We start from the raw sequence: 15,339 nt of genomic DNA, 5'->3' as shown, positions 1-15,339 counted from the left end.
ATAGTTCTCATGAAACTGTAATTCATAATGGAAATGGGTTTCATTTCCACAAGTAAGCAATGTTTTTTTTTTTTTAGTGTAATTCTACAAAATGTTAAAAAATGAAATGCTAATGGGTACCAACAAGTAATATGTCGTGATGTGCATTGAGGTCACTTCCAATTACTTTGCAGTTTCCCAACATTTTTAGCTGTGCAGTGAATGTTAGACTCCTGTATGCCTTATTTTATTCTATCTGTGAATATGAAAACAGAGGTGGTGAGCATCCCAGAACTACAGCATATGCTGTCGTTAAATTGCTGTGATACTGTCAGTGATGATGCAGAGGGTTTTAAATGTACATGCAGAAATTACTGTTATTCATTGTAAAGTAGTTGGTACAAACACAGCTAAAAGTGCATCGTGTAATACCTCTGATTATATGTCTTGAGTAATTTTATAATCTTTTAAGTTTTATTAAATATATGCTCTTTTTAATTTTACCCAGTGGATTGCCTCGTTAACGATGCATTGATCTTTCTGTGTTTGTGTTTTTACTTTCTGCAGGAGGTAGTCCTCAAGAGAGCCCAAGAAATTTCTCTCCAAGTGCTTCAGCTCATTTTAATTTTGCTCGAAGGTAAGAACATTTATTTCCGGTAACTTAAATATCAGCTGTTTGACTACCTGTCCACACCTTTTACTACCTCCTTAGTTTTTTGTTATTTAGATTATAAAAAAAGAGAAACTGACTGGAGAATAAATTGACATTTGTTCTTGTGTGTGGATATATAGGCATTTTGAACTGCATCTACTAGTTTCTTAGTGGTATTTGAAGGGTTGGACATCTTCCTAGTTATCTCAAAAAGGGAATTGGCATTCATTTTCTGTAAATATTAGGAATAACTAGAACTGATTATTGTATTTAACTTCAGAACCATCTATGTGTGAAATCTCAAGGAGGAAGCAGAGTGTGCATAACCAAGCGCACTTGAGTGTGTAGCCAACAAACAATAAATGCATTTGAAATAAAGCAATGACTTAGAAAAACTACTAAGGTAAAGTGCAGTAAACAATTTTAAGCTAATTTAAGCAAAAACAGTCAAACTGAGATACTTAAAATCAGTTAAAGTCTCTCTTTTTTTTTCTGTTGCCCTTGTAGTCTGCTTGACACGCATAGCTCAAATAACAGTGTGCCACTCAACCAGAGCCCCTAAGGCTTACCAAATACACTAGTCATAGGTGACTCGATAGTGAGGCACACTGATGTCCCACTCACTAGGTTGAATAAGGAGACGTTTATGGTCAGCTGCCTGTCTGGTGCCAGGATCCGCCACATAACACATGCACTTGGGTCACTCCACAACAGGTACAAATATGACTCTGTCATTGTCCATGCTGGAGTGAATGACCTTAGACGTACCTCCCTGGAGTACATGAAAAGAGACGTGGAGGAGGTTTCAGATCATGTAGCCCAGGCAGATATGACCCTTGCCCTGAGTAGCATCCTGCCATCACCCAGAATGATACCACAGTACATGCAGGAAATGATTGACTTCATTTGTCTAAGTTTCTGATGTCATTCAAGGGGGATACAGTATCTGTCTGCCTGGGTGGATATGATTGACAGACCTCGATGCTTTGCCAGAGATGTCCTGCACCTGTCACCCCTAGGATTCTGGATACTGGCCAAGGCCCTTGCCACCCCTGTAGTGCCTTTTTTAGGCAATGTCCGGAAGACAAAATTACCACCATAACAGATACAAGCAAACAAAATCTGAGGGTTATGTTACTAAACGCTAGAAGTTTAAATAACAAAATACACTCACTCGAAGCACTCCTTAAACTGAAGAACATCGACATCTGTGCAGTAACAGAGACCTGGTTCAAGGCTCCAGAGAGCACCCCAGCGCTACCAGGATATAATTCATACCATAGCTTTCGGCATCTAAACATGGACAGAAGCCCTAAAGGCGGTGGTGTCTCCATATTCATAAAGGATACAAACACTTCCAGACTAGTAGCCCAACATAACACATCTGAAATACTTCAGGTACAACTAACACTGGGTAAAACTGCAGTCTACGTTATAGCCTGCTATAGGTTCCCCACCATCTCCCAAGACTCCCACTCCACATTCCTAAACACACTATAAAATGTTAAGGTGCAACCCAGCACCCTTATACTGGGAGACTTTAACTACCCCTCCATTAACTGGAAAAACTACTCGTGTACCAATGCACTTTTGCTCAACACTTTCTGGAATTCATTAATTCCAATGCCTTTTACCAGCTCATTCTTACCTCCATCAGAGAAAGAAACATCCTTGACCTGGTCATCACTAACATGGGTGACCATTGCTCTACACCAGAAATCAACTTCTCCCTGGTCAGATCTGACCACAAGCTAATGACCATGGATGTCCACATCTCAGCCCCACCCCCGTAAAGTAAACCACAGTGAAAAACTTCTCCAAAGCCAATTTTGGGCTTCTAAAAACAGTGGTGACTAACTTCACGTCACCCATGCAAATGGAAAATAGGTGCATAACTGCTGAATCATGCACTAAAGCACTGTATGAGCACATACACAAGTGCATGGAATGGGCCATACCAAACAGAACCAAGACGCTCTCCTCCAAAAAAAGGAAGCCAAATCTGGTGGACCCTTGCCATAAACAGAAGGAAGAAACAGTTGCAGAAAAGGGTGAAGTCACAAGACTGAAAAACTCCCTTGCTAACCTCAGCAAAAAATTGAGATCCCTTCTCAAATCCTCTAAAGCTAGCTATGAAAACAAAATTGCTGCAGATACTAAGGACATCCACAAAGGCATTCTATAGCCATGTCAAGAATTTACAGGGCAATACTCAGATCTGCTCTGAGCTACAGCACAATGGCAACATTACACCGAGCCAACTGATATTGCCAATATATTGGCCGACAGGTACAGACTGAACTTATCCCCCTTTCACCCCTTAAAGGGCCAATCACAATACCTGAGGAATGCCAAGTTCCTAATATAACAGTTGTACAGGTAAAAAATGCACTGTCCAAATCCAAGAATACAGCTTCCATATGGGACCTGATAGTATCCCTGGCTGTGTTCTACATGAATTACAAAGTGAACTGGCACCACACCTGATTGCCCTGTTCAATCACAGCCTTACTTCAGGCTTGTCCATTCAGAATGGTGCACTGCTACGGTCATCCCACTCCACAAAGGGGGGGGGGGGCGACTACTGTCCCCAGGAACTACCACCCTATTAGCCTGATGAGTCTGATATGTAAGGCTATGGAATTCATCATCACAGACCTTATAAATATGGACATAGGGAATCTCCAAACTCTGGATCCCACGCTATTTGGGTTTGTGGAAAGGTAGGTCATGCCTGCTCAACTTGATAGAGTTCTTAGTGTCTGTCACCAAAGCAGTGGATGAAGGCAAGGTAGTTCACACAGCCTACCTCAATCTTGCCAAGGCCTTCAACACCATCCCTCACTCAGGAATCATATATAGACTCACTAAACTAGGCATTAAACCCTATGTCATAAGATGGGTTGCCAGCTAGTTCACTGATAGAAGCCACACCATCAAAGTAATAGACTCCATATCTGACTACCAATCAGTTAGAAATGAGTCCCACAGGGATCAGTCCTAGGTCCTCTCCTGTTTGGCATCTACTTCTCTGAAGTTCACGCCAATACAAATGGACTGTGGCTGAACAAGTTCACCGATGATTGCAAACTAGATGCCATTATTGATTCACCAACTGATTTAGACATTCTACAAAAAGGCCTCACTGAGACCAATGATTGGTGCCAGAACCATGGCCTAAAGTCACCAAAAAGTGCATTGTCATTCCCTTTGGGAAAAACCTCAGTACCCAAGAACTACCACATTGGCGGTAGACCACTAAACACCGAAGGTGTGATAAGAGATCTCAACCTCTCCTTTGATAACCACATTGCCATTGTGGTCAGAAAGTCCTTCTGTGTGGCACATCTCATTATAAAAGGTTTTTCCTCCAGAAAGAAGGAGGTCATAATCCCTCTCTGCTAATCCCTCATTAGACCTGTTATAGAATACAGTGTCCCATTTGGCATGTACCTCACTAGGTACCTACAACAACTGGAAAGGCCACAAAAATATCTCACTAAGAGGATCTTAGGCCTTAAATACATGCCCTACATGGACCGACTCAAAAAACTCCAGCAATACTGTGTCTCATATCGCTTGCTTAGAGGTGATCTCTGCTTGACCTACAAAGCCATGTCTGACCCAGAGCTGTTAGATATGCTACATCTAACAAAATCCCAATCCCTCTGTACCAGACACTCCAGGGACCTCAACCTCATTACCTCAGTAAACAGAACATGCTGGAGGGACAGGTTCCTAACCTAGAAACTCCCCATACTCTGGAACACACCTCCCATACATGTCAAGCAGAGCACTTCACTGGTCCTCTTCAAGAGAAATCTTGACGAGTGGATGGACAATAGAAAGCTCACCCCAGGGATCACTTCAGTGGCCTTGCTCAATAGGGGCACTGGGAACTAACGCTGGGAAGCACAATGCCAGGGAATCTTTTGGGCTAGGCTTGTATGGCCTCCAGGGCCATTAACCTAGTACACACCTATGAACCTATGACTATTTCTAATGGTATTGCTAACTTACAGAGCATAAGTTGTGTGAACACCCCTGTAATTTAATAACTAAGGTTGTAACTCTGCAGCTGCGTGGTTCAAAAAAATGCTGCTGTCTCATAGCAGTGTTTGGGGATGTTAAACGTTCTTCTGTGCTTGCATGTGTTTCTTTCATGTATTCCTCATCACTCCATTCTGTAACAAATAAAAGCATGCTTTTTAAATACCTGCCATAGCTTATTCATGTACATTACATCTTCTTGTGGCCAAAGTCATAGCTAAAAATAGTCTATGAAGGACTATACAGATATTAGGCAAATGCCTCTGATTTCCCGAGAAAGTACCATGTTCATTTAGGTTCATTAGGTTCATAGATTAGTACTAGACTAACTGCCATTTTGGGCCATTTTAAGCCTAGCCAATTACCCCATGTGAGAATCAAACTCTGCAGCTTGTGTCTTCAAGGTTAACACCTTAACCATTATGCCATCCTCCCACCAGAATCTCTGAATTCTGTCAACCTGTCCTACCTGATGGTCCCAAGCTTTATAAACATGAAACACAAAGCGTGATTAACAGTGATGAACCTCAGACCATGTGGGCTCACCTAATACCAAAACTTAGGAAAGCAGAAGCAAGAGAATGAAATGTTGTAGTCTAAGAATAAAAGACAGAAGTAGTGTTAATTGTGAAAATTGCTACACATAACGATTATCATATCCTGTGTTCCAAGAAAGACAAAGTCATAAAATACCAAGTTTTGCGAGCAGAAAAGAAAGTTATGTGGAGACAATTTATTCAGACAGTTTCTACAGTAGAAGGAGCACCAGGACTAATTAAAAAAAGAATTTACAATTGTACTTTAATATGCTACTAGTATGTGTAACCCATATGAATTACAGAAGGAGGCAATTTTGGGTACTTTGCGGGTTCTGAGAAGAGCACTCTTGGCTAAAGTGAAAGACTAAGGAACAATACCAATTTCATGAACTTTAATCATACTCTAAGGACTGGGGTCCTTTCCTGTCATAGTATTAAAAAAACAAAACACTTGGAGAAATTAAGAAGAGAGGAATACAATAAGCTCCTGTATATCTGGCAAACCGTAACACCCACTGAGCAGTCTACATACGGAAGCACTGAAATGTCAAAAAGTGATTTTTAACATTAAATTGGGTAGAATTTTCCTTTTTATATTTTGTAAACCTTTGTCAGCTTCATGTTGTGACTTGTGGATGCTATCTGTTCTTTTTCTTCAAAACTGGAACTGATGCAGCCAAAGTGAATGGGACACGTATTTGTAAATGTCAGTCAGTATAGCATAATGGTTTAAGGCACCACCTTTGTAACAAAGCTGTACATTGTTGGCCTGCGAGTTTCACAGTATCCTCTTGCATACTATATAACTTAACATCATGGTACTTAGCTAGACCAGTGTCTGTTTGGCACTCATGAAGAGAGGCATATGTGCTTAGTTTGCTTTAATTAATCTAGAGCTGAAAGAACAAAAAAACACACACAGATCAGTTCCCCTCAGAAAGAAAAATTCTTGATCATGAAGACAGATGATTATCATTTTTATCTATTTTGTGTACACGTGCGCGCGCGCACACACACACACACACATGTGTGTGTACATTTTCTTTAATGAACTTAAAGCATGTTTATTGTTTTCTCTTGTATTGCTGTCATCTCTGTATTCTCACTGGTAGTAGGTAAACTATGTCTTTGTCGGTCCTTTTCATTTGCTTGCTCAGCAAAAACAAGCAAACAGTTGAAGAAGAGACTAGAGCCCGCCATGCCCAGTCACAAAGACTGTTGATATCAATGAAGAGGAGACTAGAGCCCACCATGCTCAGTCAGCAAAGACTGTTGATATCAATGAAGAGGAGACTAGAGCCCACCATGCCCAGTCACAAAGACTGTTGATATCAATGAAGAGGAGACTAGAGCCCACCATGCTCAGTCAGCAAAGACTGTTGATATCAATGAAGAGGAGACTAGAGCCCACCATGCCCAGTCACAAAGACTGTTGATATCATTGAAGAGGAGACTAGAGCCCGCCATGCTCAGTCAGCAAAGACTGTTGATATCAGTGAAGAGGAGACTAGAGCCCGCCATGCTCAGTCAGCAAAGACTGTTGATATCAATAAAGAGGAGACTAGAGCCCACCATGCCCAGTCACAAAGACTGTTGATATCAATGAAGAGGAGACTAGAGCCCGCCATGCTCAGTCAGCAAAGACTGTTGATATCAATGAAGAGGAGACTAGAGCCCGCCATGCCCAGTCACAAAGACTGTTGATATCAATGAAGAGGAGACTAGAGCCCGCCATGCCCAGTCAGCAAAGACTGTTGATATCAATGAAGAGGAGACTAGAGCCCGCCATGCCTCCTCAGCAAAGACTGTTGATATCAATGAAGAGGAGACTAGAGCCTGCCATGCCCAGTCAGCAAAGACTGTTGATATCAATGAAGAGGAGACTAGAGCCCGCCATGCCCAGTTAGCAAAGACTGTTGATATCAATGAAGAGGAGACTAGAGCTCGCCATGCCCAGTCAGCAAAAACTGTTGATATCAATGAAGAGGAGACTAGAGCCCACCATGCCCAGTCACAAAGACTGTTGATATCAATGAAGAGGAGACTAGAGCCTGCCATGCCCAGTCAGCAAAGACTGTTGATATCAATGAAGAGGAGACTAGAGCCCACCATGCCCAGTCAGCAAAAACTGTTGATATCAATGAAGAGGAGACTAGAGCCCGCCATGCCTCGTCAGCAAAGACTGTTGATATCAATGAAGAGGAGCCTAGAGCCTGCCATGCCTTGTCAGCAAAGACTGTTGATATCAATGAAGAGGAGACTAGAGCCTGCCATGCTCAGTCAGCAAAGACTATTGATATCAATGAAGAGGAGACTAGAGCCCGCCATGCCTCATCAGCAAAGACTGTTGATATCAATGAAGAGGAGCCTAGAGCCCGCCATGCCTCGTCAGCAAAGACTGTTGATATCAATGAAGAGGAGACTAGAGCCCGCCATGCTCAGTTAGCAAAGACTGTTGATATCAATGAAGAGGAGACTAGAGCCCGCCATGCCTCGTCAGCAAAGACTGTTGATATCCATGAAGAGGAGACTAAAGCCCGCCATGCTCAGTCAGCAAAGACTGTTGATATCAAACTCCGGTTTGTACCCTCCAGAACAGCATTTTAGTCAGCTTGCTATCACTTTATAGATGGTTGACTGACACAAAAAATACAGCATAAATTATCCTTGCTTGTTGGTCCAAGTACTTTTGAGTTTTAACGTTTGAGTGAAATGGAGTAAAGTTACAAGATTTGCCCATTTTGCTGCAGTCAGTTTAGAACTCTTGAAATACCTAGTACACACATCAATTGGTGAAGACATATGTTGAATTTCAGTAAAAAAATACATTTTCGTAGTTTTGAAAATGCACACTCATTAAATTACTGATTATTACTACCTTGGGATTAACTACTGTATGATTGTTTAATGGGATTGTTAGTTACATTCTGATTTGCAGATGAGTCATAAACTTACATTTTGATTTACAGATGAGTCATCTGTTTACTTACTTCAGTTATATAAATGTCATGCATATGATTCTATTTTTAGCTGCACTGAAGAAGCCCTTTTGTGTGAAACCTGTCTGCAGTTTGGTGCTGGCAATGTATTAATAAAGTATGTATGTTATGGACTTTAGTGCTGTTATTTTATTTATTTATTTATTTAACATTTGTTGACCGGGGAAGTCCGACTAGGTTCCACAGATCCTGTTTTCAGCGGAGGCCCGAGGAGAAATGCTCCAGAAGCATGTCTTTAGAATGTGGGAGGAAACCGGAGTACCCAGAGGAAACCCACGCGAATGCAGGGAGAACATGCAAACTCCACACAGAAGGCACCCCAGCCGAGAATCGAACCGGAGAACCTCTTGCTGTGAGGCGACAGCATTAACCGCTGCACCATTGCTTTTTCTCCATGCATCTTAATGTTTGTTGTGTATTTGTGATTTGCATGCTAGGATAATGGATATCTGTTATCTGAACAGGTTTAATAGTTTATTTTTGTATGAATTTGTTAACCACAGTAGAAAGGTGATTCATATGTACCATTTTCACATGTGTGTTTATACACACACAAAAAAAAAAAAAAGAATACTTGCTAAAAAAGTTGAGTGTACATATATTCTGATAATACTTTATAATGGGAATACCACCTGATATGAATTCATACCTGGCAGGACCTTTCACTGATAAAGATGAAGCAGTATATTTCCTATACCTTAGAAGTGATGATTTTGTGTTTGATTGTGGATTAGGAATTGGATATGCAGAAATGGATAATGAACCAATTCGACAAGCATTTTAGAATATTCAGAATGAACCTTAGAAATTGTGATCTAACATCTGGCATTTGAAGATACTTAAAGACCTTTTAAAGTACCACCTTGCAGGGTCCAGATAGACACTTTGAATGTGGTGCCTGTGACTAATGGGGATATATCGCGAGAACAACAAGAGAGTGGTAAAGTGCCTGTAAAGAAGAGTCAACAGTTAGTTTTGAATTTTTCCCAAAGACGCTTTCAGTTGGATCAAGCAGAGAAAGTGCAGGACAACATAGCATCGAGGGACAAATCCTTAATGAGACAAGCACCTGGTTCTGTCAAACGCAAGAACGACAGCCCTGCGGGGCAAGGGAAGATCAGCCGCAGATAAATAAAGGTATATTGAATCTTTCTAAATTTGTGTTGGATGAATCCTGTGTTGCTTTATTGCAGAAAGGCCTGAGTTTCATACCTATGGCAAGTGATGACTTAGTGTCTGCTCTGACGGACTTGAAACAATTTGTTAGAAATATAAATCTTAAGATTTTGTTTAAGTCGACTACTTTGATGTCATTACCATCTATATGCAAGAGACGCAGTACTTTCATACCGATTAGTTTATCAGTAACAACGGCTTTTCATGATTTGTGTGAAATTGAACTGAGAGACTTGTATGGCACGGACATTAAGAAGAAGCACTATAATTTAACATATGGTGAATACTCTGCATTAAAGAATTTACAGTCTAACATAACTATAGTGATTAAACAAGCAGATAAAGGGGGTGCTGTCGTTATTATGGATTGTGATAAATATAAATCATCTGTTGTTGATTTTCTTAATGATGATAATGCCTTTAAGCATATTTCACATAATGATGTTAAGAAGCACATCAGTGATGTTAACATGCATATTTATGAATTACAGGCGAATGGTGAGATAGACTTAGATCTGTTTCACTTTTTTACAGTACCATGTCCTACTATTCCCCAGCTCTATGGTTTACCAAAAATTCATAAATCCTTGAAGGATCCACGTATGAGGCCCATAGTATCGGGAAATGGATGGGTAACGGAACCGATATCGGTTTATTTACAGAAACAACTACATCCATTTTTATTAGAATGTGGGAATATTTTAAAAGATACTGGTGAATTTTTGGGTAAATTGTCTGATTGGTATAGCAGTTTACAGGTCATGAAGATTGACCCAGGGAAATATTTGTTTGTAACTATGGACATTGTATCCCTTTTTACTGTCATACCCAATGTTTACGGGATAGATTCTATTAGAGAGTTCCTGACAGCGAAAGGATCTTTGTCTGTTGATTATGTTCAAAATATTTGTTTGCTATTAGATTTAGTGTTGAGCAATAATGTGTTTATGTTTGATCAACAACTATATTTACAGCTAACCGGTGTTGCCATGGGCACACCGGTTGCTAATACATATGCGAATTTGGTTTTGCATCAATGGGAAATGCAACATATACATAATGGTTATAAATTTTTGAATGATAATATTTGTTTTTATCAAAGGTTTGTTAATGATTGTTTTATGATTTGGAAGGGTTCTTATCATGATTTAGTAAAATTTATATCATATCTTAATATAACCACTGTTTTTTTGACGTTTAAGGAAACCATTTCAGATCATGAGGCATTGTTCCTTGATGTCAGAATTACTTTATTTGAAGGTGTAATACAGACTACTATATATAAGAAAAATGTACACACAAGTAGATATATACATCGTGATAGCATGCATGCTCCACATGTTTTTAAAGGTATAGTCAAAGCTCAGTTTGCTAGGGTAAGTAGACTAAATACAGTTGATTCATTATTTTTTGTACAACTAGAAGAAATGTTCAATGAATTTTTGGCAAGTGGATATGATTGAGATATGTTAGTAGGATTGAGGGATTATGTAGTGTTTAATAGAGAAACTATATATATAAACCTTTCTTTAAGAATGTTTTTTCTGCCCGTCATTCCAGTTCTGATTTGAGTAGTAGTATCCATTGTACGGATAAAATTAGATACGTTATGACCTTTGGTAATAGAACATATTCAGTTAAACGTATTATAGAGAAGAACTGGCCAGTGTTGATGGCTTCTCCGGATATTAATAGACGTTTGGGTACTAAACCGTATTTCTCATATAGGAATATGAGAACTATTAAGAGTCGGATATGTTATAAGGATTTTAATTATAGATTGGGTATAAATGGATATACTTTTACTCGTTTTGGTACATTTAAATGTTTTAAATGTTCTTGTGTGGCTGTAGCTAATAACCCTAATTATGTTTATATTCACCCCATTACGAATAAGGGCTATGAGTTTAAATCTGTAGCGAATTGTGGTAGTACTAATGTTGTTTATTTGGCTATATGTGTGGCCTGTTCTTCATTTTATGTAGGTAAGACCACACATAGGCTGAAGGATCGAATAATCGAACACAAATCTGAGATTAGAAGGGAGAATGAAAATAATGCTCTATTTAAGCACATTAGACTACATGGGGATGATCATTGTTTTAAATTTAGGGTTATAGATATGGTTATTCCCTCTGGGAGGGGTGGGGACATTAATAATACTTCAGAGATTAAAGAGTATGAGTGGATACTTAGACTGGCGGCTGATTGTACGCCAGGGTTGAATTCTGCTGTTAGTCTGAAACCAATTTTAATGAAGTTGCAACGAACTAAGTTGTATAATTAGAAGTATATATTTTATACTTTATATTTTATGATGATTGTATTTTTTACGTTTTAATTGCTGTAATACTTTGTTTATGTTTTGTTTTTGATCATATGATTTTGGCTGCTGTCATATGACCAATTGTGCTCCTATTTAAAGCATGTTGCTTTTCAGTGTATTTTGTGTTAAGTATTGAAGAAGGGTTTTGCCCGAAAGCTTTGCTGTGTATAAAGTTTTTTCGCTCAGCGATTGGTGTTTTTTCTTTGAAGACACAGTATAAAACAGGTAAAATAGATGAAAAAGCAACCCTTGTTAATTCTTTTGATTTTGATTAGTTGCCCCATTTTTCCTATTTAACTAGGTTGCCCCTGCTGTGATTGATTTGTCATTCTGCTGGTTAAGAGTATTGAAATAGGTGAGGGGAGATGGAGTTCAGTTTGACTGTGACAAAACAACTCTCTCTACTTTCTGTTACTTGGAGGTAGGCAACCCCATTGTTGCTTCCCATATTAGGATTTCCTTTTGGTCATGGTCCCTGACAATGCAGTTTGTTTGGTGATTACCTAATGCTGAAACCCCATTTGAATGTTTGATTTGTTATGCACACCCATGCAGCTACTGCTTACTCAGTGTAGAATTTAGACGTGGGAAATAAAATGTGCTCAGATTGCTTCTGTGAATGTCATTTAGTTTAAGGATATGACATCTACAGTTAATGCATATCTTCATCTCTTTGATAATTTTTTGTGTAAAAATAAATTCTTGTACTGTAGAGCTTTTAAGATTTCCTTCCCTTTAAGTTATTCTTGTTTGACAAATATAATGCTGTCCATCTTTGAAGGCCCAGTTGCTTTTATTTTTCCTGTAGCCTAGTGGTCTTGCTTTGTTTCCATCTGATTACTGTTCAAGTTTGAAACTCCTTTCTCTCTTTTACATTTCAAACTGGATTCACCATCTTCCATGACTTTTGTATTTAAGAAGATGCCTCAGGTTTGTGTAGCGGTTCTGTTGTGATAAGATCCTGTGATTTTTTGAATGAATTAAGCAGAATCCATAGGTACTGGCAAATGTCATAGGGGTGTTAGTGGAACAGTTTCTGCAGACTTCCTGTTAGCCATTGTAGTTTGGACCCCAGATGAATAGAATACTGCATATCTGGTCTCTGCACAAGGATTGGTTATGAATGGTCATTGAGAACTACTGGATAGACATTCCTGAGTCTCTAAGAGGGTAGCTGACAGGCATATAAATGGGAAATAGCCTACTTATTTTTCTGGCTGCTAGTAGATTGCAGGTCCCAAAGCTCACTAATTTCATTTTTCATTCAAACTTCATACTATAGAGTGATTGGTGCAGTGGTTTGCGTTGTCATCTCAAAGCAAGAGGTTCTATGGTTCAATTCTCAGCTGTGCTGTCTTCTGTGCCGAGTGTTCATGCCCTCCCCGTGTTCGTGTGGGTTTCCTCGGGGTGCTTTGGATTCCTCCAACATTCCAAAGATATGCATCTGGAGTGTTTTTCCCCAGGCCTCCACTAAAAATTGGCTCTTTCCAAGTTGGACTTTCCCGTTAAACAAATGTTAAATAAATAAATCATTGTTAGATTAGGATACTTGGAGTACATTTTACATCAGGTCTTTGTAAGGCATTCTGTTTTTGTTCAAATTTCTTTGAAAGTTGTTTGAGAAATTTGCACACTGTTCATGCTCATTTTGTATAGGATGCATCCAACATTAACAAATGTACATTGAAAAAGGAGAAAACAAAGCAATGACTCAAATGTCAAGTCAGCACATTTGTTTTGATTCCTGCTACATCACTAGGTTTCAGCAAATGGCTTCAGTGTCATATGGTCAGCCAGAAGTGAATGGCTGGATTGAGTGACTGCAGTTCATGTCTCTCATCTTTGTAGAAGTGTGTAACGTGTAAAGTTATGGCACTTCTCCTGCAGGGTCTTGGGGGAAGTGTAGCTCTCAGGTTGTCATATCCCTTACTACATCTATATACCCTTTAAGAATGCACATAGGGCTGTACATGCATGAATGAGCATCCTGCAGGTAAGTGTGAGAAGTCTGAAGATGAAATCCCAAGAGTCCTCCTGGCTGTTAGCAGTGGCCTTTACTTACTGACATCTCCTCTAAGCTAAGAGTGATTCACTGATGTAGTCATAGTGTAAAGACCAATGTTTGTGTGAATAAGATGTCAAGATGTGTGCTGGTAGAGGAGATAATTTATGTCTGAGCAAAGTTAAAATGTCTAGAATATTCTGTAGATTTAAAGATGTTAGTCATTTTATGTGTCACCATTTGCTTCTATTTTAAAACTGAGCCCATTGGTAGAACAGTGAGATCATGAATATAAGTCAGTTTGTTTTAATAGTGTTCTGTGTCACCTTGTGTTTTGGTTAGTGCTTTTTGTATTCCAGAAGCTGTCTTCAAAACTAAGTCTATTGACATGAAAGTGGGCTGAGTAGCTTTCCTGGTCTTAGTGTTGTTGAAGTATAGACTCTCATGTTGAGGGCATGTCTGCCTGTCCACTGCAGCAGGCTGTTTACAGCCAGAATGAAACCTGTGAGACATTTCACACAGTTCTGGCTGATATTTGATTCATACATGATTTACTGCCGCTGTTAATACAAAAACAATGTTGAGGTAAAGTCAAATGCTGCCATTGCAAATTGAATTCATGGGAATGTAGCAAAAAGTACAAAACTTGCAAAATTAGAAAATAAAACCATTTGCAGGTATCTCTGTGCTATCTAATTGGCTTATTATATAACCAAAGGACTGTCTGTCCCATCATTCCCTAGTTGCTAAAGAATTGTGAAAACCTATTTTTTAATCAGGGTCGTAAAACCTGTTAATGTCCTTCAGGTCACAATGCTTAGTACTCCTTTCCCCATGGGCAAAACTGTAGCTTGTCTTGTCCGCTCTGAAGTTGAAGGGAGTTAAAGTATGCAAATAACTTTTTTTTTTTTAGGTCTACTAATTCAGTTAGGAGTTTGCACTCTTTGTTGCGCACCTGGCTTTATAGATTTTCCATCTCTTGTTACTGTGGATCATTTGTTTTGCAAAAAATGTTTGTCTTCTCATATCCACGTTAAACAGTGAAGTGACCTCCTTTTTAAGGCATTTTGTTTTTAACTCGTTGGAGCAGATCTTAACTGAACAAGAGTAGCACATACTACACCATACTACAAAACCACGTTATAAGATCCTCCTTTCTTAAATGTAATCTTTAAAATATTATTCATGCAGTATATGTAAGATGATAGTCTTGTGTAAGAAGGAAATATTTTCACAGGAAGTTTTATCACCTTTTGTTTCTTTTTTCTGTTATTAAATTCCATTCTCATGCTAAAGGTGACATAATGAACTAATTATTTGTCTAAAACATTTTTATATGGTTGTTTTATCATTAAGAATTTTAGTTTTGCTGTCCCTCTTTGTACAATTGCTTATGTGTAAAATTATTTATATTAAGTGAACTTTGAAAATTATATGTGAATATTTATGATTTAGTTTATTACAGAACAGCATTGCTTTATTGAATGAGACTTATTTCTTATTGCTTAATTATTTTGTTTGATCATTATCCCTAGCCATAATTTTATCACTCTTAGTTACCATTTCCAAGTTAGAAACAATTCTTTAAGCCTTTACTGTTTCATATCAAGTATTAT

The 15,339-nt window shown here is 38.8% G+C and overlaps 1 protein-coding gene across 1 annotated transcript in view; it reads left to right on the top strand.

Annotated features, from left to right (window-relative positions):
• LOC122795920 (microtubule-associated serine/threonine-protein kinase 4-like) overlaps window positions 1-15,339 on the top strand; it is an 809,687-nt gene that overhangs the window by 224,941 nt on the left and 569,407 nt on the right. The window contains exon 3 of the mRNA XM_044064403.1: window positions 547-616. Within this exon, the coding sequence (XP_043920338.1) occupies window positions 547-616 (70 nt within the window). The remainder of the gene's footprint in view (window positions 1-546; window positions 617-15,339) is intronic.

The sequence above is a fragment of the Protopterus annectens genome, chromosome 2.part2 (assembly GCF_019279795.1).
Source record: "Protopterus annectens isolate FY-2018-M chromosome 2.part2, PAN1.0, whole genome shotgun sequence".
Classification (NCBI taxonomy): domain Eukaryota; kingdom Metazoa; phylum Chordata; order Ceratodontiformes; family Protopteridae; genus Protopterus; species Protopterus annectens.
This window is presented reverse-complemented; position numbering and strand designations above follow the sequence as displayed.